Source organism: Haliotis rufescens, unplaced genomic scaffold (genome assembly GCF_023055435.1).
Source record: "Haliotis rufescens isolate VD_foot unplaced genomic scaffold, xgHalRufe1.0.p SCAF_5, whole genome shotgun sequence".
Taxonomy (NCBI): domain Eukaryota; kingdom Metazoa; phylum Mollusca; class Gastropoda; order Lepetellida; family Haliotidae; genus Haliotis; species Haliotis rufescens.
Genome location: NW_025964223.1, coordinates 23,523,193 through 23,548,632, shown reverse-complemented (window position 1 = coordinate 23,548,632; position 25,440 = coordinate 23,523,193). Strand labels below are relative to the sequence as shown.

At 38.8% G+C, this 25,440-nt stretch overlaps 1 protein-coding gene across 3 annotated transcripts; it reads right to left on the bottom strand.

Moving 5' to 3' along the window:
- Positions 1–662: 662 nt before the first annotated feature.
- LOC124111700 (nuclear receptor subfamily 2 group E member 1-like) lies at positions 663–24,711 on the bottom strand. Of its 3 annotated transcripts, none has more exons than XM_046471476.2 (8): positions 24,506–24,711; positions 18,055–18,136; positions 16,372–16,390; positions 12,120–12,255; positions 6,715–6,977; positions 5,799–6,030; positions 4,831–4,980; positions 663–3,524 (listed from the first exon to the last, which is right to left on the bottom strand). In XM_046471476.2, the coding sequence occupies exons 1-8, from the start codon at positions 24,528–24,530 to the stop codon at positions 3,256–3,258; spliced, it is 1,176 nt and encodes a 391-aa protein (XP_046327432.1). In that variant the 5' UTR covers positions 24,531–24,711; the 3' UTR covers positions 663–3,255. The 3 variants fall into 3 exon arrangements, with proteins under 3 accessions (XP_046327432.1, XP_046327448.1, XP_046327440.1); XM_046471492.2 differs by having other exon boundaries at positions 6,751–6,977; XM_046471484.2 differs by lacking the exon at positions 24,506–24,711 and adding an exon at positions 18,723–19,356.
- Positions 24,712–25,440: the final 729 nt, after the last annotated feature.

Below are 25,440 nucleotides of genomic sequence, written 5' to 3'. Positions count from 1 at the left end.
TGCAACGTCTGTCGTATACGTAGGCACCTCAAGCAAAGTCTGTCATAAATCTCTCGTGCTACGTCTGTCGTAAGTCGCTCGTGCTACCTCTGCTGTAAGTCACTCATGCCACGTCCGCTGTAAGCATCTCATGCTCGTCTGTCGTAAGTCTCGAACGCTACGTCTTTCGCAAGCCTCCCATGCTACGTCAGTTCTGAGCCAATTATGATATATCTGTCGTAAGTCACCTCGAGTCAAACAACGTCTGTCGCATGGTCCCATTTTTGACAGTAATCAAGGCATATGAAGTCAAGAGACACCAAGAATAGGCTTCACACATGTATCCATGAGATCTACAAGCTAAAGCCTTAACCAATAGGCTACCCACCGCCCAATCCGTGGTTAAACATGCAGCTATGGCCACAGAGATATAACAAAATCATTAGGTATATTCATCATTTATTGCATCATACATCATATTTAAAGATCTGTAATGGTGCTAAGCCAGAGATACTGACATGTGCGTGAAGAAATGTATTGCACTCAAAAGGAAGTGGAGTTAACATTTCCATACGTGTGTGATGGAGAAGAGACAAAGTAGAAAGTCTTTCACATTAACAGTACTGGAAAGACAGAACATAACGAATAACGAGGCAATACCAGAGTTGTTTTGTTGAGTGATATTTCGGTTAATTTGCTGTCAACTTCAATTAAGTTCGATAAAATTAGATCTTTTTGCTTACATTAGACTTTGCATTCGTTTAAAATGATAGGGAATCAGTTAGAAATAAAGTCTCAAATATAATCCCCCCGTTAAAGAATCTTACAAAGATATATTGGTTTAATTACTAACACCTGCGGTAACTTTAGAGAACCGCATCTTAAAAAATGTAAATGTATCGAAAAGTATGGATTTATGATAGTGATCCACTTTCAGTGGTATAAGAAGTCCATAAACAAAATAAGATTTGCATTCACTTTAGACGATAAGACAGACTTACCAAATGAATATGAATATGTCAACAAAATAAAAATAATTTTATAGATCCATTTGATACAAACCGAAGGGTGATATTGCTATTCATATAGGAAAAGTAGGGAAAGGTTTTGAAATAACATACTATTTATCAAATAGACATGACATCCCAAGCAAAGATACTCATAAAGCTAATAAATAAACATAACAATCCGTTTTACAGAGATAAATGTACTAAACACGATAAACATTGAAGATCTGGAAGCACAAATCAAATATAAAAATAAAAACTCAGCACTAGTATAATTTTACTTTTTGCACCAATAAATCAACAACTACTTCAAAGATACGACATAGACTGTAGAACAGATACCGATGTTGAAAGAACTTCATAACCAAATAGGTAGGGGTTGACCATTTGATACTATTCGTTGGAGATTGAAGGGTGGCGGTGAGTGGTGATTTTTGTTTTGAAAAAAACCCATAATACTTTCACCAAACTGCTGTAAAAATAATTTATCTCAGGCAAAAAATATTAAATCGTTCACGGGACAAGCTGGATGTACAGATGTAAAGAAATGTTTTGTGGGTCAAAAAATGTTTCACTCTTTCTTTGAGAGAATGTTTTTGTATGTCTGGAAGCACTGACTTGCAACATATTCTGCCTGAAACAGATATCCCAACCCTCTCAATTAAACAGTTCTCGGTCCCTTAATCATTTTTCATTTGTAAATGTATTTAATGGTTCTGTGAAAATGGACCAATGTTTGTACATTTTTAGCACTAAATGATGCACTTGGCTTCAGTCAACATGGGCTTGAGAACAATAAGAGTATTAGGAGTTAACATTTCAGTCATCAATGGGTCTGGTGTTGGAGTAAACGTAAGAATTGCATACTAGGATGTTTCCCACCAGGTGAGCAAGCAAATGGGCATTACAGGGCATGCGATATATGCCTTTCATTTGTATTCCCCCCGATAAGGGCCTGGTATTAGCTTTGAGGGAAATCTTTTCTTTGTGATTTGAGTTCAAATTGTTCTAGAACAGGTTGCATTACACAAGTCACCGTATGTATTAAGATTCCTACACGCTCTCCGTTCCGTCAGAAAAGGATATCAAAGGAAAAATTGACTTTTTGTCATGGTCACGGGGAGCTCTGGTTTCGGGATAAAGATTGAGTTACACAGTGGTGTTACAAGTCCAGCGTGGTCCCCCCTTCCCGGCACGCACAAGGGGGTCAGGTGCCCGCCCAACGCCAGGAAAGCATACAGCCACTCAGGGGACGATGAAACCGGACGCTTCACAAACCGAACGGTGAAAGGTGTCGACAGCTTTTCCCTGGCGATATTGTGTCAGAGGTGTCGCGATCGCCGCGGAAGAAAGATAATCCTTACAAACTCGCGCAACACAATCCGACAGTGAGCAACTGCCGATTACCTGAGAGGTAATGTTCGCTAAATTCAAACGACAGGGGTGACAAGCCTGCTAAATGTGTGTACACGGACTCGTAACACTATATTGAACTATAAGTTAAGACTAGCTTGCTAAAGACGAAAGACATACTTGTTGCTGAATGTATTGGTGCATGGACTATATCTTTAGAGCCGCGAGGGCTGCGGATAAAATACATCAGATCCAACACATGTTATGAAAAGGAAATATTTGAAATAGGGAGATTCCTGCATCACATCTATCTACAAAGTGTATCAGATCTTTAAAGGTTAACAAGTCTCTGCATGGAACGACTATAACGTCACAACACTAATTTGAGTACAGAGGTAGCTTCAACGTTGCATCAGAATTAATAAAGTCCATTGCAACAAAAATCACAGATGATAGAATACGGCACCCAGCTAAGGTATTCATATTCAATGATATGCTTGGACCGACAGCATATACATGTAGGTATGTAGATACCTTACAATTGCCCGGATATACCAAGGTTTGCTTGGATCAGCGTTCAGGGTTGTTGGGACAGCATGGGACAGCATCGGCCTAAGTAGGTCACGTCGCATCTCGGTGGCATGTGAATAATCTCCCTTGTATGTAGTTTCTTCTGCGCATCAACTTCTTTATTGGAACGGGGATGAATCCCAACGTGGATTGTCGATTGACCTTCTTTGGAGTGCGGACACGTTCTTGACTTTGATTAAGAAGGCACCTGGTCTTGTTTCCAGAATAGCATCTTCTGAAGCAAAGGCTTCTCGACGCCATGACCTTGACGTCCCCGTCTGAATACTTGGTTCAGCCAGCACATTCCCCATAACCTTCACCTTTAATACTAGTCACAACCATGTACTCAGAAGTCACTCGATTTAAACATGTCAACCAAGAGACGTTCAATGGGAATTTGTCCTATCGTTTTCCTGAAGAACACCTCCTCGATGGTGACGGGCGACACGGACCTGAGAGATGGGAGTAGCAGTAATAGTTTGCCAAAGCGGAATGGCTGTGTTGGGTAGGCTGTCCGTATGTAATGGTTAAGGGTGAGCTGTGCCTGATCCTGGAGTGTAGCTACTGTGTGGAACTCTCGTAGGGTCTTCATCTCGGTGTTATTGCTTGGAAATACTGAAACGAAGAAGGACACATAGGTGAGTTAGTGTTGGATTACGCCGCTTTTAGCAATATTCAGCCATATCATGACGAGGAACACAAATGTTTTGTGTGTTTGTTTCTTTGTTTTTAAAGGCTGCACTCGGCAATATCCCAGCTACATGACAGCGGCCTGTAAATAATCGAGTCTGCACCTGACAATCCAGTTATTGTTATTACGCAATTGGCATACGATGACATGCATCAACCACCCGATCCCGACCCGCCTCTTATGACAAGCAAGCATGGGCGAAAGGATACTTCCTCGACTTTGGTAGTGGATATTGTTTTTGTGGAGCCCATCTGTATAATGGCCTCCACATTCATGCAAGGTAGTTACTGGTATATAATGAATCCATTGGAACCCCTTTGTGATATAATGTATTATCACAATGATTCGTAGTGCATATTCATTCTATTTGTCACTACTATTTTTGTGTGGAGTGTGAAAGCTCTAAGAAATGGAGTACATCAAGCGGACCATTCTATTTCAACATATTTCCAAACAGGAAATTTTAGCCTCTGTGCAGCAGAGATCCAAAGGATAGTAAGACCGTACAATACTGTAAAAAGCATAATTAAAGGGGAAGTGTACACGCAAAAATCACTTTCTTTCTTTTTCTAAACAAAACGCAATTTTAGAATTAGTTAGTATCTGTGTTTGAAAATATACACTCATTTTTTCTCACAGTGAAAGTAGGAAGCTCACAATAGTGTTAAAATGATATGCCGTTATGAGGCCTTCGTTTTACGAGCAAAATAGGCCTGAGTTATCTCCCTTAGATTATGACGTAATTGGTGCTAATTCAACTGGGTCCCTGTCTATTCTCAACGCAAAAGATATCAAGGACCAGTTTTTTATGTAAAACAACATGGTCTACGACACACTCCGGCGCAGTGGTGACTCAGTATAACACAATTCTGGCTGGCATCTGAGACGCTAAAATCACAAAACTGTACCTACACCACGTGAAGCGGCTCTAACAAAGCATGATGACGTCATAATGTTTATCAATTGGCACCAATGACGTCATATTGCAAGGGGCATAAGCCATGGTGTTTTTGTTATGGAAATAGAACACTTAGTAAATGTGAAAAATATAAATCGTTTTAATGCAAAAAATATGTTAATTAAATATGATGTTTTTATAATTTTGTCTATGACACTTCTATGTTAACACTTTTAATGTGGAAAAAGTACAAGAAAAATTGGTTCATTTCCGTGTGAACTTGCCCTTTAACAGTTCACTGCCTATATCTGTTTGATATGGTTGTATCGTACCTGATTTAAATAAGACAATCCCTTTCAGACACGCGTACTCTGTAGGATCGACCTGTATAGCCTTGAACTTGGCGATGACGTCTTGGAGGCCACGGATTTCAGTCATGAGGCTGACGACTTTGTCTGGTTGAGTGTGTTCGGTTGTGAAACCTGTAATCAGAGTCAAAATGATTTGAAAATATACCATACCAGTACAAACGTACATAGTGGGTTTTTTTTCGAATTTGTCCTTGGACATTTTGTCATTGTATCTGCGACGTGACACAATGCATTTTTCAATAGATAACAAGCACCATAAAACCATTACACCTAGATTACAAATGACATAATTTAGACAATATAAGATCTACATCCGTTTAAGTGAGAAAACATAGCAAGCAAATGTTTAAATATATAAATTGCCCAACAAAGTGTACACCAATTTTTGATGGTTGCTAAAAATGAAAGAAGATGAAGAAATGTCGACGGAATCAACAGAGTGAAGCAGGTGGCGTAACGTTTGTAGTTTGTTGGTCAAATCTGAATTCAAGGGTTAACTTTCTTTTGCCCGGCAGTTTACTAGTTTCAAAAGTCAAACGTGTTTTCACTATTTTATGTCATACAGTCATGTCCGGCTGTAATGAAGCCTTCAACGTATATTCGACAAACCTATTGTTAATCTGCAAAGTTTTGTAATCATAGTACACGCTATCACGACCTTCTGGTGTATCCAATGGATTTGAGGGGCGGTGGGTAGCCTAATGGTTAAAGCGCTGACTCGTCACGCCAAAGACCCGGGTTTGATTCCCCACATGTGTAAAATGTGTGAAGCCCATTTTTTGGTGTCCTCCGCCGTGATATTACTTGAATATTGCTTAAAGCGGCGTAAAACCATCCTCCCTCACTCACTCAATGGATTTGAATAATATTCAGAGTGAACTGGATATCCCACAAAAGGTTCAGGTAACATAATGTCCCCCAAAACTAACCTGCAGCAGAGAGAAGAGGTCCTGCATCAAGAGGTATCTGGAACTGGGCTGCTCCCAGGACAAACAGTTCCCTCCAGCTCTCCTCCAGGAGAATCACCTGGTCCCTGAAGGGCAGACTGAGGAAGGCTGGCACTGACTTGGCCCACTTCACGCCCATGAACAACAGTCGCGCTGCTGCCTCACAGACAGCTTCGGGGTTGGAGAAATAGGCCTGCATCATCTCGTGCGGATACTGAAATGAATATTGGATCGGTTAGACACATGTGTTCTCACAATATCTGACATGATCCTAGAAGTACGATTTGAACCGAGAACATCGTTGAACATATATACTGATGTAATAATATGAGGAACCGCATGACAATATTGCCGAATAAATTACTTTTTGTGTTCAAAGAACTGATTCTTTTCAACGAAACTTGGCAAGGAGTGAAATGCAAATGTCTGGTAATTGACAAACAATATCTTGGTACATGACTTGTCATGACATTCATATGGCTCCCTATTTATTCGTTCTCTCATTATTCAGTACAAACAGTATAGTTCTCAAATGACTTGAAACACAAGACAGGATAAAACACCATGAACCACATTCGAGACCATCCGCCATGCGGCTTATGAGAGACGTTATAATAAGTTTTATTAGTATATATGATCAGCGGCATATGTTTTCGTATGAGCTTTAGCTTATAATGCTATTAATATCGAACAACAAACAAAGCCTTACTCGCATTCTCTTTATTATGTCCAGTTTATATCCCACAGAAACGGAAATAATATTAAATCAACCCTTATTAATCATTATCATAACATGGTTAGTTCTGGTCCATAACAATTGTTACACGTGGATGGATCTTATCATCTTTCAATATTTTGTACAGACAAAAAAAAGGTTAGCTAATATTCAATATCGCACCTGATTGGGTTTGATGGTAGATACATCTGTACCCACCTTTGGCACAGGTTGCATAATGACCCCGGGGGTAGCGGTGGGGGGTGGGTCGACGGCTGATACCGTGATACCGTCGTTGACGTGTTCGTAGCCAACGTAGGCGGGTAGGAAGGGGGATCGGTACGGATTAGCAGCTAATACCGTCCCCAACTCACTCGTCTCTTTCAAATACATCGCCACCTGGCGGCGGATCGTGGAGTTACGGGGTCCTCGCTCGTGCTGAACGGCTGTGGAGAAGAAAAGAGCTATTCACAGAATTGGTAAAATGGAGGAAATGTCATATGAAAACACGCAAAAAGTAAAGACGAATTTTCGTGTTTCTCATCGGAATATAAGAGGGAAATTGAATTAAAGCGACAGAAAGGCAATAAAACTTGCTAGGATTAGCTGTAACTTAGTCCTTTTATTGTAGCTCATGGTCCTTTGGGCGTCTCTCTCTCTCTCTCACACATATGGTATAATGGCACTTACGTGTTAAAAGGGCCAACAAGGCCTAGTATTAATAATTAACGTCTCATACTGATTGTATCGATTACAACAAGAATTGAAAAGCCCGTTTGAAAAGTATTAGCCTATACTTGTATTGACCTACAAGTATAGATAAACGAGTAACCTAAATGACCATGACATTGTGTCGTAGTCTACATGACTTGAAATCCAATTAAACACTACAGCTTCAGTTTTAAGATATCCGAATACATTGAGGATGTTGCAGAGTTTCTAAAAATCCCTTTAACAGTCAGACGAATGTCGTTGTGTGAAGCCACTTTACGCGGATAGAGCATAAGACAGGATTGAATAAACACAATCCACGTCAAGTTGTCTTTCCCTTCCACCTTTCTCTTGGCTAAGTACCAAACCCTGATACGATGAGGATGTTCTAGTGGGATGCTGCACACACCTTCTCCTATGCGTAACTGAATAGAAGTCAAATACTCGTTAGACTTCTGGAAAGTGTTTTTTTTAAAATTTGAATATATCCTTAGCGTCTTAATATTTATCAAGAGCACGAAGGTATGCTGAGAATGACATTATTGTGAAAGGTTCGCCGCACAAGGTGTCTGAATGTGTCATTATCAAAACAACTTTCTTATTTGATCGCAGGCGGGTAGAGCTTGAGGGTAAGGTTAGACAAGTCGGGGATAGCTTCTTGTTCAGTGTATCGAGAACACTCGACTTTCTGTGGGTTCTATCGGTGTCACTGATGTAGATGTACAACAGGCAATTAAATGGATGAAGGAAAAGACACTTGCGATCATCAGCAAATATGCCAGCACCTCACGACCTGACAAAAAAATATTGACTCCGAGAGGTGTCAAGCAGAAAACTTTTACTAAGTCTTTGAGTCAGGTGGGAAGAGTCCCGAACGCAGGCAGAGATTTGTTGTTTGGCAGAGATGTCGTTGAAATCCATGTTTGCCTTCGTGGCTTCTGAAGAGTCCCTCACCTAGTCCTATTCATCGGTCACAAATCCCCAATGAGGTGCTAACGCGAGTGGGCTTTAAACAAATCATAGCCTATATCGTATTCATGAAAATCAAAAGTTTCTCTGTGGTACTTTCTGTGTGAGGAGACCACCTCACTACGTGTTCATGCGCCGGTTAAACACACACTCGCGGAGGTCAAACCCATCGCCTACCCGCCTTCACAAAGTATAACTTTTCAATAGACTCCCGAACAAAAGTCCTCTGTGTTTGACTGGTCGGATGATAGGACTATTTTAGCTTTGGAGTAAGAAGAGGACCAACGGAGAACGTCATGTGTACATTACTTGCAAACCTGGAAATTGAGAGATATCCGGGACTATTCAGTTTATGCTGTGTATTTAGACAGGTGGGAGAGAAGGAAACCCCATGACAAAGCCATCACAATACCTTCACTCAAGACCAGCTCACCTCTACCCTGCTATCTTTCTATCAGAGGGTTTGGGCCTACTCTATTGAGGCTATAAAAAGTCCTTGACGAAATGTGTCTCTTAAATTGATTTTCTTCTCAGATATTGCTGGCTTATCAGAGCATTACTGAACTGCTTTTATCGGAACCTGTTGGAACATTTATTTTTTTAATCCTACGCCATAATCTGTAAACCTATTAACCAGGGAGGTAACTTTAAAAAGAAAATCCTTTTTATATTTTTTTTACAAATCTGACGCGTCTAAAGTCATAATTGTAAGTTTCAGAGCATTATTAAAAATTAAATGTTTTATAATGTAAATGGATTATTTATTCTAGTTTACAAATGTGATGCAAATGATTAACATTCATTAAACATTAAAAAACAATTAAAGGTGTCACTTATCGAGAAATTCAATCGTAAATTGTCGATGAAACTCTTTGAAATTAAATTATTGATATTGCAAACATGTATGATTAGCAAACATGACCGATGTCGCTCTTGCTTAAATTAAGTCTTCGCGTGCCAAGATACTAAATACACTGTGCCACTCAGAAGAAATCTGGTTAGGACAAGACGTTGATAAACAAAATGCATGGTGACAGATGTGGACTCGATTAAACAAAATGGAATTTAAACTTTTCATTTGTAAAATAACCATATCACAGAAGGATGCTTCACCGCCAACCTTTGCGTCATGTCTGGAATTTAATCAGTTTCAGGAATTTAAGAAATGGTCCCTTTAAAAAGAAACAGTTTCTGCCTCCAAACACCGTAAACGATGACATTTTTGGAGATGTGCGTGAACTTAATTAACAAAGCGCTAAACATACGTTAAAGTCAGTGTTATCTTAGGGGGAATTGTCATCAGTGTCACTGGACATTCCAGGTATTTGGAACGCGCTAATGCAACGTCTTACAATGTCCTACAATGTCCGGTTCTGGTTGAATGTAACAAATGTTACTAAGATCAAAACAAATGTTTCATAAAAGTGACAGATTTTTGGCCATGAGGGCCCCACCCCCCGGATTATGAGCTCCTGCCCCCTGAGTATAATTACACAAGGACAGGTTAGCTACGTGACCATCTATTCAGACGTTCCGCGTCATACAATGACTCCGGTAATTGCCTAATCAAATCGTTGAGCGCATTTCTCATCGGGTTACAATCGGAGTGTTTCGCCCTATCCTTCGTGTTTGGTTGCCTCGACTCTATTTGTACGTGTGCTTTCCGAGTCAATTATTCGTCCACGTACAAGCGTGTCTCCGCTTCTGCTCCTTGCGGGGCTTTCTCGCCTTGCGTCCCTGTGTTGACGATCGACTCATCAAATTCGAGTGTCTCATTAAAAGTTGTTACTCGCTGATCGCCGTATTATCACTAAATTATGAGGAACACCCTGCTTTTCGGCTAGACTAACCACAGAGTCCATGCGCTTGGGAAACACGATCTCATAGGAGTGGAGGTCTCGAGTGGGGATCACTCGTTTTGTGTCAAAATGGTTAATCCGCAGATATTAACTGGCGTTTAATTTAGATTTAATAATCGTGTTTGAATCGTTGAAAACGATTAGCCTTTCATTAAAAATCGGTTGACATATTTCTTTGATTTAAGATTTTAATTGGTCATAAGATTGATTTTTTTAATTTTGCAAATATTAAACTATGGTGTGGTTATATGTACCCACAATAATGAAGAGTTGTGAACAAATGTAATGTATAATTTAACTTTAAAAAATGCCGCTCTTCAGATGACTCTAATTAATTAAAAAAACTACCACCAAACATGTCAGCTTGTACTCTACCATGAGAAAATGTCACCATACTATATCTTAGGGGTTGTAACAATAAGTAAAATAATTTTCATATGTATGGATATTTAAAATACAATCATTTATACACGTCCACCCACATAATGTAGTGTCGAAACGTATTTACGAATCTTGCATGAATTATTTTAAAACATTTCCTGCGATCACTATAAACAAATATTTAGGCCTTCCTGATGTTGTCATTTAGAACAAAGTAACAGTGAGTTTGATTAGAGATAAACTGAGATAATTATTCGGTTTGACGCGATATTATATGGATTTATTAACTCCATTTCCAGAAACAAGAAATCATATGTCATATGACCAGATTTAAAGTAAACCATCAAATAGATCGGTTGCATGGCGATAGCATCTTTTATTTCAATTGTGAAGTGCTATCTCCATCAACAATTGGTGCTAAAGACCCGACGCCCTTATTGCGTGTCATAGTGTCGCAGGCCCTAGAAGAACACCACCATTTCAAGTGACGTTTCAAAGGATTTAATTATTTTTTAATATATGTTCATCGGAGGACTACTAGACCTGATCGGGAGCAAACGCAAAGAGAAAGGAATGAAAAGCCGCGTGTGGTAATTATGACTTTATGTGAAAAATAATGTTTATCACGTAAAGCTGACACCGCTTGCATCTGCATTGTTCAATGACGGAACTGGATATGATGCATTGTGGGTCATATAGATTGACTCCTTGAATTTGCAAGCTGTTGCAGATGATGATGTGAAAAGGGACGTTTGACACAGAAACATCTCTTTATGCGTGGCCCTTATACTTTTGTACTTGATTGTCAGTTATGTACAAGGTGAAGCCAAAATGTGTCAAGCATGACGATTATGTTGATTTCGTGATTTTCAACAAACGTGACCAATGTCAGGAAGAACTGATTTCCCATTATGAATAGGTATTGATTTAGTAACCGTGTTTCGTTTTTGTCTGTCTTAGTCAATCCGAACATTATAACTTTATGGATTGGTCGAAGGTAGGGGCCTACTAATGGGTCTTTGGGATACACTACCACAGAATGTGATTTGGGGTCAATTTATTTAGTTTAACGTTATTATTTCGGTCAATCATATTATTTATGCTACACTAAGATAACCAAACAGTCACCGACTGGCTTAATTGTTCCTGGCGATCTGAACTATTTGCCTGTGTGAACTACGACTGTTGGGAGTTATGAAAAGACGGAACGCGTCAACGTACCACAATTACGAAAATTGATTGCTTCAATGCCGAAAAATACACAGTCCAAACCAGACAATGACTATTTATTGAATTATTTTCAAAGGCAAAAAGGGGTTATTATAAGCTGAAAATCAAACAAACTTCAGAACAAAACCACGATTGATGTCATATAAAAGGTCATAGAATGTGTAAAGCTGCAAAAAGCATCATTATTTGAAAGTAGGAGCCCCTAGTCATATGCAAGAAGAAAAGAGGGGCACATTCATCAGTGGTCTTTATGGGGAGGGAACCCCACTAGAGAAAGTAAACAAACCACGCCCCCTCCTTTCCCAGCCACCATCATCCTCATCTGCAACATGCTCGCTCTCAGTAAAAACCAATGATAGTTTTCTGAAGAAATAAAACACATTATTCGTGTTTAAGTGACAGCCTTGTGGAAAAGACAATGCCACAAAGTTTACTTACCGTCTTTGTTCATACCAGCTTCAATGCACTTCTTAAGACGACACGCCCGACACTGATTGCGGTGAGTTTTATCCACAGGACAATTTCCCTGTCCTCTCGATTTGCAAATGTATTGGCGGTTGCGTCGGATTGAGCGCTGAAGAGGCAAACATACAATTTTTCATGTTTCATAAACATACCGATTGTTCAACATGTTTTAATAATACAGAAGTTTATAAAAGAAGAGTTTAACATATTCCACCAACCGTGACCTTATACCAGCCATTACGACGACTGACAGTAAGAACGAGCATCACACATTGAAACCAAACTGGGAATCGAACCGGGGTGTTTGGCGCGACGTGCCAGCGCTTTGTTTGGCGTGATGAGACAACGCTGAGCTGTACATACATGGAAATGAGTGAGTGAGTATGGTTTTACGCCGCTTTTAGCAATATTCCAGCAATATCACGGCGGGGGACACCAGAAATGGGCTTCACACATTGTACCCATGTCGGGAATCGAACCCGGGTCTTCGGCGTGATGAGCGAACGCTTTAACCACTAGGCTACCCGACCGCCCCTCATAGAAATGAGGTAACATGTGCATGTATATCGGCTTTCATACCACCCTATGTCATGTTATTCCATATGACGTAAAGTACGTGTGTTAATAAGCCATTCGGATTGGTTATAATATCCGAAGTTATATGCCTGAGTTATAACATAAAGTTCAATTCATCTGGGATTAGAAATCCCCCTACGTAATATTAATTAATGAATCGTTATGTTAAAAGTTGGCTGCACTTTGACGATCATGCGTCAAGAACTTTTTCAAAGAAATCAGCACTACTGATCTAAATTGTTTTTATCTCATTGAAATGGTGTTAGAAAACGAGATTTGCTTGACATATATGATAAAATCGAACTGAAGAATACACTTGAATATATATACAAAAATGCGCCATTCGATTGTTGTTGCGTCGCTTTGACAACCAATTTCAAATGGTAGTCCTTATAAATGTGTTAGTTTTTATTGTGTACCGTTGTGCAGTATTTACTGATACTGAGAACTTCGAATATAGCTAGCCAACCATGTCATTGAACGTCGTCGTTAAGTTCTATATGCTTGTTCGTTTGGTGCTTAAAGCCGCACTCAGCAATATTCTTATGCAATGTATTCTAATGCATGAGGGCGTTCTGCAAATAATCGGGTCTGAACCAGACAATCCAATGATTGACTTCATGAGCATCGACCTACGCAATTGGGATACGATTGCAAGCATTAACTAAGCTAGCGTGCCTGACCACCCAATATCGTTAACCGCCTCTCGCGAAAAGCATGGGTTGCTGAAGGCCAGTTCATCTATGATATCATGTACAGTAAAGTTTCTGTAACGCCATCACAAAACAGACGTTTCCACGGCAACCCGACTTCCTTGTTGACAAAGCATTTCAGAGAATATTCAATACAACTGCGTTCCACAAAATGATCATGACAGAGACTACTTCGTTAATTCATGGTATTTGTTGTCCAATGTTTATTTTATCTCGTGAATGAGAAAAGTTTCTTTTTTAATAAAATATCTTCACCTTCCACCACGCGTGGAATTATATACTTCCACGTTCAGACTGTGATATTAACAAGCCAGCTTAGGTACCCTAAATGTATCTGACTGGTCTGAGTAGGTGGAGCTGTAGACGTCGTTATCAGTGGAAACTATGACGCCGGCGTAACAGGTAGATAATGTCAGTCAAGGTATTGATCACCCGCTGTGAGCCGGACACAACCCTCGCTCTTTGATATAAAACACCAGTGAAACGGTTACATACAACGTCCTATTGACATGGGATATCTACAAGTGTTAAGGAGGTTAGTATTAGCGTGGTGCTTAAAGCGTAATTCCCACGTCTGGCTTCGAATACAACATAGGTACAATGTGTACCCCGAGCGTCCCCTGCCATGGTATTGCTTGGATATTGCTAAAACGGAGTTAAGGTGCATTCACACAGTACAACTTATCGTATACAATTTCTTGTACCAACAAATCGCACCGTGTCAATTCATCTTAAAAGACTAATTAACAGATTAATACCATGATATTTTAGAATGTAGTTGCCCATTTATTGATTTGTTTGTTTGTTTGTTGTTTAACGCCGAAATCAGCAATATCGCAGCTATATAAGACGGCGGTCTGTAAATAATCGAGTCTGGACCAGATAATCCAGTGATTGACATCATGATCATCGATCCACGCAATTGGGATACGATGACATGCATCAACCAAGTCAGCGAGCCTGACCATCCGATCCCGTTAGTCGCCTCTTACGACAAGCATAGTCGCCTTTTACGGTAAGCATGGGTTGTTGAAGACCTATTCTAACCCGAATCTTCACAGGTGCCATTCATTAAATAGAAGTAAACATGTAATTTGGCCCTGTGTGTCATTATCGTTACTGTTTACAATGATTCATGGATTGTCTTCCATCTTGTTAGATAATTTCTTTGTCCACCATCGACTACCCAGGGTATTATATCTTCCTATATTATCTCTACAGGATACAAGTTTTTTTTCCGCCGCACTCAGAACTATCAAAGCTATATGACGGCTGTTTGTAAATAATCGAGTCTTGACCAGACAACCCAGTGATTGATAGAGTGAGCATCGATCCACGCAATTCGGATACGATGACATGCATCAACCAAGTCAGCGAGCCTGACCACCCGATCCCGTTAGTCGTCTCCTATGACAAGCATGGGTTGCTGACATACCGTGGACCCATTTCCAACGATAGCTTTCGGAAGTGACGTCACCATCTAAATCCCTTCTCTCCCTGAGCATAGAATGTATCTTGCTTTTAAGAAACTAATCATTTCAGAAGAAACGTCACAGAAAGTAGGTATAAACGACACTGATATAGCCAAGAATGCATGTAAAACTAACTGGTGTCATTGTCTTGACGTCAAGAAAATAGACGTCGTTAAGGATGCATAACTGAAGAGTGAGTGAGTAATATGTTTTGTTTCATTTCCGGTCTAATAAAATTGGAATGTGGTTATTTGTGAATGAAATAGTTGGAAAATGGTTTGCAAATTGTACGTTTCCTTTTCATCACCCGGATGTAGGAAATCACGTTCTACACGAGACGAAGGACAACGCGCGAAACTCGAACACGCATTTTTTATTTGGATACTGAGGTCGGAAGGGGTGAACCGCGAGAACCCGAATGTTTGAGTTTACTTGAGTCTGTCCACCCTTCTATGACGCAACTCAGCTCTGTGAAGTGAGATCTCGCAGGGTCACGCCGTGATCTCGTGCCGTGTGGTCAAATCAATCATTCCAAAGCAATCGCTAAAGTCACAACTTCTAAAGCTTTTGATCAACAAATCTTTGACAAGTTTTGATCTTAGGGGCTTTAGGCAAATACTCGAGTTTGCAAATCATTGTAATCTTCCTGAGAAGAGCTGTGAGAGCTGTTTCAGAAATGTTGCGAGTTTTTGCCGTTGGTTTGTTTCTGTAACTTCAACAGAATCAAAAGCCATAAGCAAACCTGACTTTTGCGGCTCTCACTTTATCTCAGTATTGGCAATCCATGCTATGTAGTGTCCCCCGTCCTCCGCAATCCAACGTGCCCCACCGTAGTTGTGCTATTGACATTCAAGCCCTCCACTTCTACGCTTTATCGACAGATTTTTACAAGGTTTGCGTTAAGTTTTTACCTTTTGGTTTAATTTTGCGAGCCAGGGATATCAGGAAATCCCGTGCCAGCCCTATAGGGGACTGTCGTATAAACTAAATATTGTTCGAAACATCGGTAGCTACGAGGACGTAAACCTGGTCCTTTGATGTCAGCGTGCCGAGCCGCTACGGGTGGGTTTGGGTAAGAAAATGTTAAACTTTCTAATCGGAAGACTTTTGTTCTAGTAAACACGGGGGTTAATACTTGATCCGGATAGACAGGTTGCCAACACTGAAGCTGAAGTCAAAGGACACACTGCACTAGGGGACGACTTCAGCTTGCGGACCGTGCGATGTGCCCCTCAACAAATACCCCCCTCATATGACTGTCATCATGGTTGGGGTGGCGGAATGGGGGTGACGAATGGGGGAGGGGCGGAAGATGGGAATTGATTGTCTTTGCGGGATGCAGGCGGAAACAGTACGCGTTACTTTACCTGGAGAAAAGTTGCGTCTCTTTTAACTTTGATTCAAAGGCGGACAAGTATGTATGTTAAAAGGGCGGACTAAGTAACTAAGACATTTAAAACTCACCTTAAAGAACCCGGCACAGCTGGAAAGGAAGATTATAAAAACATTAGTGAGGTTTGCCTGTAAAGGACATGATAAAATATGGTATATTTAGAAACTTTGTTAAGTGATGCCTGGAAACTGGGGCCTTTATCAAAAGTTGATGATAGGGCTGTTGTGTTAATAATAATAATAATAATAATAATAATAATAATAATAATAATAATAATAAATGAAATCGTCGAACAGATGACGATGCTCAGTGGTAATTAACCGTCAAAACGTTTAAGTGGAAAGAAATAGTTGAGCAGCAATATATGGGAATTATCATTGCATAATGTATCCAGTCGTTTCGTTTCTAGGGAACATTTATTAACATCAGTGTGTCTGGTAGTGTAATACGAAGTAAACATACATTTTTGTCTTTCAATAATAATCTTAACTTAATTATGACAAATAATATATTCTAAGCGGAATGAAGAATGCTAATATATTAGAACATGTATATGACGGAAAGTGTATTTTTCAGATAAATATTCAGTTAATACTATAAAAACGATTTGTTTTTAAACCTATTTCCAAACTTCTACACTAGTGATTGCATATAGATTGATGATTTGTCGAAACATTGAGTTACATAGAATAATGCATGACAGGTGCTTGTCAAGCACGTCAGGTGCAGAACCTGTTCATAACCTTCATTTTGACAGGAGACGTTGTTGTGATATTTCATTATGATCTGTAGATCGTCTAGTTTTCAATTGTAAATTGTACCAATGATTAAACTTGAAAGATAATACCATTAACACAAACAACAAGGTCATGATTTATGTCAATGTCGGTCCAAAGTAAATACGTTGAAAGATAATCACAAGGGAGGAAAGGGATAGAATTTCAATATCAACAAAGCCGATTTGTTAATGAGAACAAAATTATTTTCCATAAATCAAAATTTGAAAATGATTTTAAATATGTGCTCTGTATTCCGTTTCAAATGAAACAAATGGGTGAAAATAAACTCAGACAGCTATGATTTATCCTGGTATTTGAAACTTAATCGAATCCTGTAGTCATCCCTCTGATAGAGCAATAATTAAGAGCGGAGATCAACAGACAATGTCAGCTCGCGAACAATATCGAAGACCTGTACAGGTATATTAACCAGACTGTGCCAATACAATACAGCTAAACACTGAGACCTATGCAAGCTGGTACAAGGCATGACTGCAATGGTAGTTTACGTGGAAGCCAGCCAATATAGCCAATATTGCAGTTTGTACAAATAATGAAACTGAGTACAACATATGGAACCGTTAGGTAGATATACAGCGTCATTACTACTGCTGCAATGAAGGGTTATTGGGCGGACAGTGTATTGGATTAACAGAGTATCCTAAATTGTGACCAGTTGTTTGATGACACGAAATATACCCATCCACTGATAGGTGTTTTGATAGAGGAATCATTTGATGATCAAACCCTGTACTATCTGTATTGCAATCAAATAATTTTGTCATTAGTGGGATATAAAGTACATATTATTAATATATAAGTGAAAAATAAATAAACACACAAATAAAAATAAACAAGTAAAGATAAATAAATAAATAAATAAATAAATAAATAAAAATCTTGTTTAATAATACAAAAACAGGTATCCATTCAAGAACTTTTTAACAAAAAAATAAGATAGTATTGCATCCTTACCCATCACAAGCATAGATTCCGTAGTGTTTTCCTGACGAGTGATCTTGACAGACCTTACAAGGTATGTCCACCAGAATACGACCTAAAGTAAAACAAAAAACACCATGTCATCCTCATTTTCAAATCCATAAAAATACCTCATAAAATATGTTCATATGATGTCGCCAGTATAAGTAGGACCACTGTGTTATGATACACCAGTGTCATTTATTTTATGTTAGGTCTAGTTTAAGCTAAGCAGTTGTCAAGTTCTGCATGAATATAATTGGGTGTAAGATATACTTAGAATCTGGGAAAGGATTGGAAAGGTAGCTGTTTTTACAGCCTGTTGGTTTCCAATAACGGCACATGTAAGTCTCTACAGGTAGCATATATGTAATTACAGGTGTGAGAGTAGCGTTCCATGATTAGTGCCCCCGGGTGAGATGTACTGTCTGTCTCCCCACGGTCAGCGGGGAAGAGGCGGGTTTTCCCACTGTCGACTCAATACCAGGGACAAAAAGCGACCAGCAATTTGAAACAGTTGAGTGAAAGTGAAGTGAAGATTACGAAACCACGTATCTCCCATAGAAGGCATGGCGTCACATAACAGAGTAATGAAGCTCTCACTTATGTTGACAAGCAAGAAAAGCGTAAGGTGTTTACCAAAGCGTGAAAGGGAGCGTTACCTTCTCGTGGTCGCATTTCAACCCTAAACAGTCAGCGTTGTGGCCAGACAATAGCTGGTCAGTATGAGGTGTCCACTGCTACCCCAGCCTCGTGGTTAGATAATGACCGCTGCGTAATGACCAGTTATCTAATAACCACCAGATTTTCCCAATTATGTCGAAATGATACGAGAACCAGATATACCGCTGTGCAATGAGGACTGTAGAAGCGAGACTCTTAAGAGGATTTCGGGAGCCCTACAGGTGTTGACAAATGATCAGATAGAAGTCGTCCTCCCATCTGACAACACAGGTATGCGTATGTGTTTCCCTTGTCCCGACTTTTCATCACCGTTTGTTGTAGGGCTTCAGATGAATGTTCCAAATCGATACCTCCGAAACAACAAGCTTGATTTCCCAACAGTGTCTGCATATTGACTGTCTAGAACAATCGCCGGGAGAGTCGTGAGCATCCGATTCGTAATAAAAGGAGCATTGTGCTCGCCGCATGGTACGCTAATGTACAAACAACTAAATCAAAGAAGGCCGTTCTTTGCGAACCATCAGGCAGATTCGAATGTTAACTTGTCGCATCCAAGTCAACAGGCTTCCAATTAAAAATCAATATTCAGACAAACACACCGAGCTCATTCACACCCAACGGTAGCAATTATCTCTCCGACTTGTCTTTCGTGATGGGAAAAAAATGGTGAAGATTGGCAGATATGAGATAGTACTGCGTCCATTGATATCTTAAACACACAAATGATTATTGTAGAGGAATCATTTATAGCCAGACTGCCCAGAACAGTATCTCTCTACCCTTTGTTAAAACGGTACACGGCAAAAGCAGAATGACTTAGTCATAAAGGGAGTATGATGAAGATTATAATGAAAGTTTTAGCCATGCAAATGAATACAGCAAACACGGGTTCCGACTTCGTTTCATTTAGCTAGGAATGTCAATATTATAGCCATTATGTCCCCGCATGCTCCGTCATCTTGTTATGGGGATAATTGAACAGTTTGTTATATTGGTAAACGAAAGTGAAAAGTTGTACAGTGACAACGATTAGAACAGAGTAGCGACCGTCCATAGTTTAGAAATTACAGCAAATATAAACAGTGCATACACAATAACGCGCTAGAAGGCAATCATTATCTGCTCCCAGAGAGAGAGATTTCGTGTAGAGATTTGAAATAATACAAAAATATATTAATGCTTGAGCTTCTGTATATCTATCGAAAAATGTTCAAAAACGAACCAATTTTCAGACGATTGAGCAAAAATAATTATTATTGACGGATTGTAACTGTGCAATAATTTAAAAACCGAAGCTGATGTTCATTAAAAAAACAACATGAATGTGGTTGCAGTAATGTCGAGATGCTACAACAGAGGAAGATGTGGCCGGGGCATGTCACTATGTTCATTCAAAAGTATGCTATTTTGTCTTCTGTTACGTGTAATCGACTGATGCACGAGACAAAATCAGAATGCGTTCAGGCATATCTCATATTGGCGAAATGTTATTATGGCTTTGTGGTAACTGAAATAACACCTATTCACTCCAACATAATTGTTTTATATTGTAATTTAGCAGGTAAAAATGAATTTCTTTTTCGAATGTACTTGATTAAAATGGTCCATGAAATGTCAAATAAAAGCGTCAAAACCCTTTCCATATTTATGTGAAATATCTCTTAGAAGCGGAGACCATTGTGCACTTCCGACCCTGTTCCTTATATACAGTGATCTACAATATACACACAGAGAGTGCGTTTAAATTTGGGTGTCAGTGAAATAAATTCATAGCAAATAATCATTGTTACCTCAAACATAAACTTTACATATTCCCACATTTATTTGAAACTATCGAAACTAAAAAAGATTCAGAATCGAAAACATTTAAGAACAGTCTTTGTTACACTGATAATATCTGTGTAAACTACGCGTTTATTTGAGATGAATAGTTTAAGAATGATTCAGCGGATCATTTGCTGAACATACACCTGACACCTCTCGGTAACCCCGATACATAACGATGCTATTTAATATCCGCTGTATAGTGCTTTCCATAAAAATATTTTATTAACTTTTTAATGAGGAGGTTTGGGCAGAGTTTTATGAAACTAGTCGTCACGTAGATAGTATCGGGCAATATAGCTAGCAATACCACACGCGTGCATGTGCAATATCCTTCGGTAATACCTCATCCTTTATCGGATAATCCGCGCTAATCTGAGGAACACGTGACGCTACCCCGAAGTAAGGAAGTAACGCGGTATGTCAAAGCATTGCCTTATAAACTTTTATTCATACAATAAACTTGTGTCATTAAAAGTTTCGCCGTGTGAGGAGTCTTGTGAAATTAACTCGCAGTGGAATCAATTGAGAGAGTGTATTCTGAAGGCCGCGTGACTTGATTACGAGATTAGATGAATGTTGAAATGATTAAGTAAGTCCAAGCAACACGGTGACACTTAACAATCAATAGCGAGCTCAAGTGCTGGGATAATCCCGTAATCTACCAGCCACCCTGTTTTGCTATATTGTACACGATACGGGCATTTCGTTTTTATGCCTATCTTGCTCACGCCATTTAGTCATATTTTTTTAACTCGACGGACAATTAATCACAGCGTTGAAATCGTGCAATATGATAACACACAGGTATAAAAAAGGTATAGTTTATGCTTATTTCAATTGTTTATTTATTTCAAGGAATAAATTAAATATTTCTGAAAAGAATAATTTCACCAATCTGTTAACATGATCGTGTTTCTGATTTATGTTATGCACTATATATTCTGTTTACATGATATTCATAAGGGAGATTATGTTTGAAAATTATTATACATCACTTCTGGTTATATTTTTGTCATAACAAAGTATGCATAAATAGTAAAGAAGTGGTATTCTGTTGATTTGCATATCTGAGTAAGCATTTTAATAACAACATAGTATTAAGGCATATTCACACGTGACAGATAATATGCTATATACAGAAATTGACTGAAATATATTGTACAGATGATCAAGTAGTCGTTCAAATATCCTTTTTGAAAATTTGATTCGTGAGTATACGAATTTCCAAGTACACCACTATGACACAGGCAAAACCACCCACGTGACATTTAACCTATATCATTTAGCTTCAGAATGTGATTTTCCTAGTTTGCTGAAAGGTGAGTTTCATATTCAAAATGCTTCTGCTGGAAAAAAAATTGCCATGAATTTCAATTTGATCCACAGTCCGAATCTGACTTGATGTTTGCTTGGTATGCTTTGGTTAATGCTAGAAAATCCGTCCAGGGTTTAAGGTCCGCCTGCAGCCTCTATCGTGAACCTGCTGCAACGTCAACTGTATGCTTAAGTATAAGACACAGTCCCTAGCGCCTTCGAATGTGTTTATCCTTGTCATATCTCGAGTCAGTTTACAGAATCCGCATCTCATACCGCGACAAGTGTAGGGAAGATGCTTTCTATCTGGCATTCAGGGCCTATTAGGGATGAACAATGTTTTTCTCGTAAAGAACATTCAAACATTGGAAGGATAAGGAGGGCGAACTCGAACAAGTAAAGTTAGGGTCTGTTTGACAGGGAGATCAAGGAAGCTTCTGATAGAGACCGTCTGACCACGGCGCTGAAGATGATCCCACACCATTTGGCACTTGTATCAAAAGCTTTGGAACACTTGTAGTGAAGGATTTGGACCCAAGTGCCCGTCCAGATTAAACCAGAGGACTTTATTGTCGGTCACTCCGTTTCACAAGGATCACCCACAAGGCTAAACGCGATTAACTTGAGGTTATGGTATTTCCTGTTCTAAGAGAATCATAGTGTGAAACGAAACTGCAAAAGTTTTTCTTATATACCAGCAGCAACTGCTTGAACTGATGGATTGAAAAAGAGGACTTTTGAAAAGTGTAATGTAATAAATTAAAATGTGTGATGTGATAATAACGAAAGGTGTAACGTTTTTGTTTTGTTTTAAAAACAAATGTAACTTGATTGATTACGACACAAGTATACATATCCTGTCATTATCGAATTCAAATTATCCAAAGTGCAATGGACACGTTCCCGATATTCTGAAAACACATTTGCATTCATGGAATATCAAAATAGTTATTATACAATAATATTTGTAGTTTTGTTCTGTGTTTTCAACCATCGTATGTTTATGTTTATATTACCATCTGCACTTAATTATTTTACCTATTCATTTTGGTAATGATTTTTTTCAATTTTGTTTTTAAATTGATTTAAAAAAATTGCACAAACAATCATTTAAAACATTGTTTTACCAGACTTTATATTAGAAATATGGAAGATTTTAGACCATTCATAGAAATACCGCTGTCTGATTTTTTTTATTCCAGAAGGTTAAAATATTTTTCAGGTGGATTTACAGATATATTGTATTGAATGAGTATACGGTTCAAGGACATAAGGGGCCTTATGTGTCAATAGAGAATACTAATACAACAGTATCATAGTAACCGAAGAGTGAGAAATTCTTAGAATAGAAAAATCAAATGCGTTGTATTTTGGCTGGAATTATTTTTCATTCTACAGATAAATGTTCCATAAGGGGTGCAACTGTATTTCAAAATATAACATGCTCAAAGACATTAGTTTTGAATAATCAAAATTTATGCTTGCATTTAACACCTTACAATGTTCAGTACTTGACAGCTGTGTTCAAACTGCCACCATATACATTTCTAAAATTCAATTTTGCACAGGTTTACAAGGTGCATGAAATTTAAACATACATATATAATGAAACAGTATTCCCAGATTTAATTCTCAGCGTCTGCATGTAGGCCAGTGGCGTGGAATTTATCACACTTTAATTTACCCCAACAATATTGTGATTAAAAACACTTAAGGATTGCTATAGTACAAGTACCACTGTGTGGGATAGTCTCTTAATTTATCACGTCTTTTCACCAGTGTAGCGTCTCTCAGTCCACGTCCCACCCAGAGACACCCGGTTACAAGTCAACTCGTCCTATACATCAACGGAAATTTGCTCTTCGTGCATTTACCAAATAACCGCGAGTCAATAATTGCTTCTATATATTATTCAGAAGTCATTTTAAAGACTACAGCTACGAGATTTGTTCTGTAGCATAAATAAGCTGACAAGGTTGAGATAAGGGTTGTGTCATGTAGTTGTCATCGACCTAGGAATCTTCAACAGTCAATATCGTAAATACAGGCTGGAATACATAACTAGAGACATAATGTGTTGCCTTCAGAACTTAATCACTTATACACACAATGTGCTATCCACCCAGACATGAACTTGAACAAGCTAACACTCTTTATGGTGGGTTGGTAAATTTAATTATGTCGTAATTTCAAATGATATTCTATTCAAGTGTCAACTGGATGTATTTATGCTGTTTTTATATAATTAGAAGTATTATTAGTAATAGAAGGATAGAAATAAATTTTCTATATGAACATGTATCCAAACGAGAAAAAATATTGATAACATTAATTTCTAACAACACTATTTCAACAAAAGGTTGTACTTTGATTAAAGACATCACTGATATATATTTAGACATTAGTGATTTCTCTCCAACTTCATAAAAAAATCCCTATTCGCTCGTCAGAGCATGTTATTGTTTTGGATACTCACGGGAGAAAATAAACATTTTGATCGGTAGTAACAAATCACTACAATTACACAATGTTACAAAGACGGAAGTGATCCTCGTCGAGTGTCTGTATAACGCGTGTTAAGAAAAGACTTGTTATCTACATATATACACCAAACACTTACTGGAAGTTCCCGAGGGTCGATTCATCTTAATCCACTCTCCTGTGCTATCACTTGGCGTAGTCTACTCCGTGTTGAAGTTGTCGCAGAACAGATAAATCCCACTTTGACCCGAGCTCTATGCCAGCCAATCACAGAGCAGTAGGAGCGCGAGACGAACAAGCACCATTTGGCGCTTCTCTCACTTGGCCTCGTCTGGTGGCGACAAGTCAAACTGTATGATTACATACTCCTGCGTTGACAAGCCAGCCCCCTCGCGATTGGCTCCCTGCAACAATGGATGGCATGCTTGAAGCGCACGGATAAAGCACAGGCGTTTTGGAGGCAGGGACTTAGCTGTTTAGTCGGTGTGTATGGAGAATAATGTCACTTGTATTGGAATTCGTCAAAAGCTTTCCCCACCCAGATAACTAGACACAATTACTTCACAAACGGAGATCTCAGTGTGTTAGGTGATAATAGCCGTGGTAATATGACAGGTCCTTGTCGACCACCGGGCTGGACATTAGCAGTTGGGGAGTGATTACTCATCGAGTGGACTCAGCCCAGGAAACCACCGTGAAGACAAATATGGTGATTAAATGATATGTTAGACTATATACTCTCAGGTCTTAATTATTAATCCACATCAACGTTGTTCTGAAAAAATGTTTCAATGACAAAACCTTTTTTCATCTGCGATTTCTTCTTTCACATACCTTTTCTTGTTTAAGAAATATACTTGTTGTGATTGCGCTCGATTGATTTGATAAACTTGATTAATTTCTGAAAAAGAATGTTGCAAACATAGCGATGTTAATATTTTTCTACTAAAGTTTATCTTTTGACAACTCGAATCAAGCAAGTCTATCATTTTTTCAGTTTTCTTTGTTGAAGGAAACTAGGAAATTATACGTTAGGCGAGTCAATGCCGAGACACCTGTATACATAATTTAATG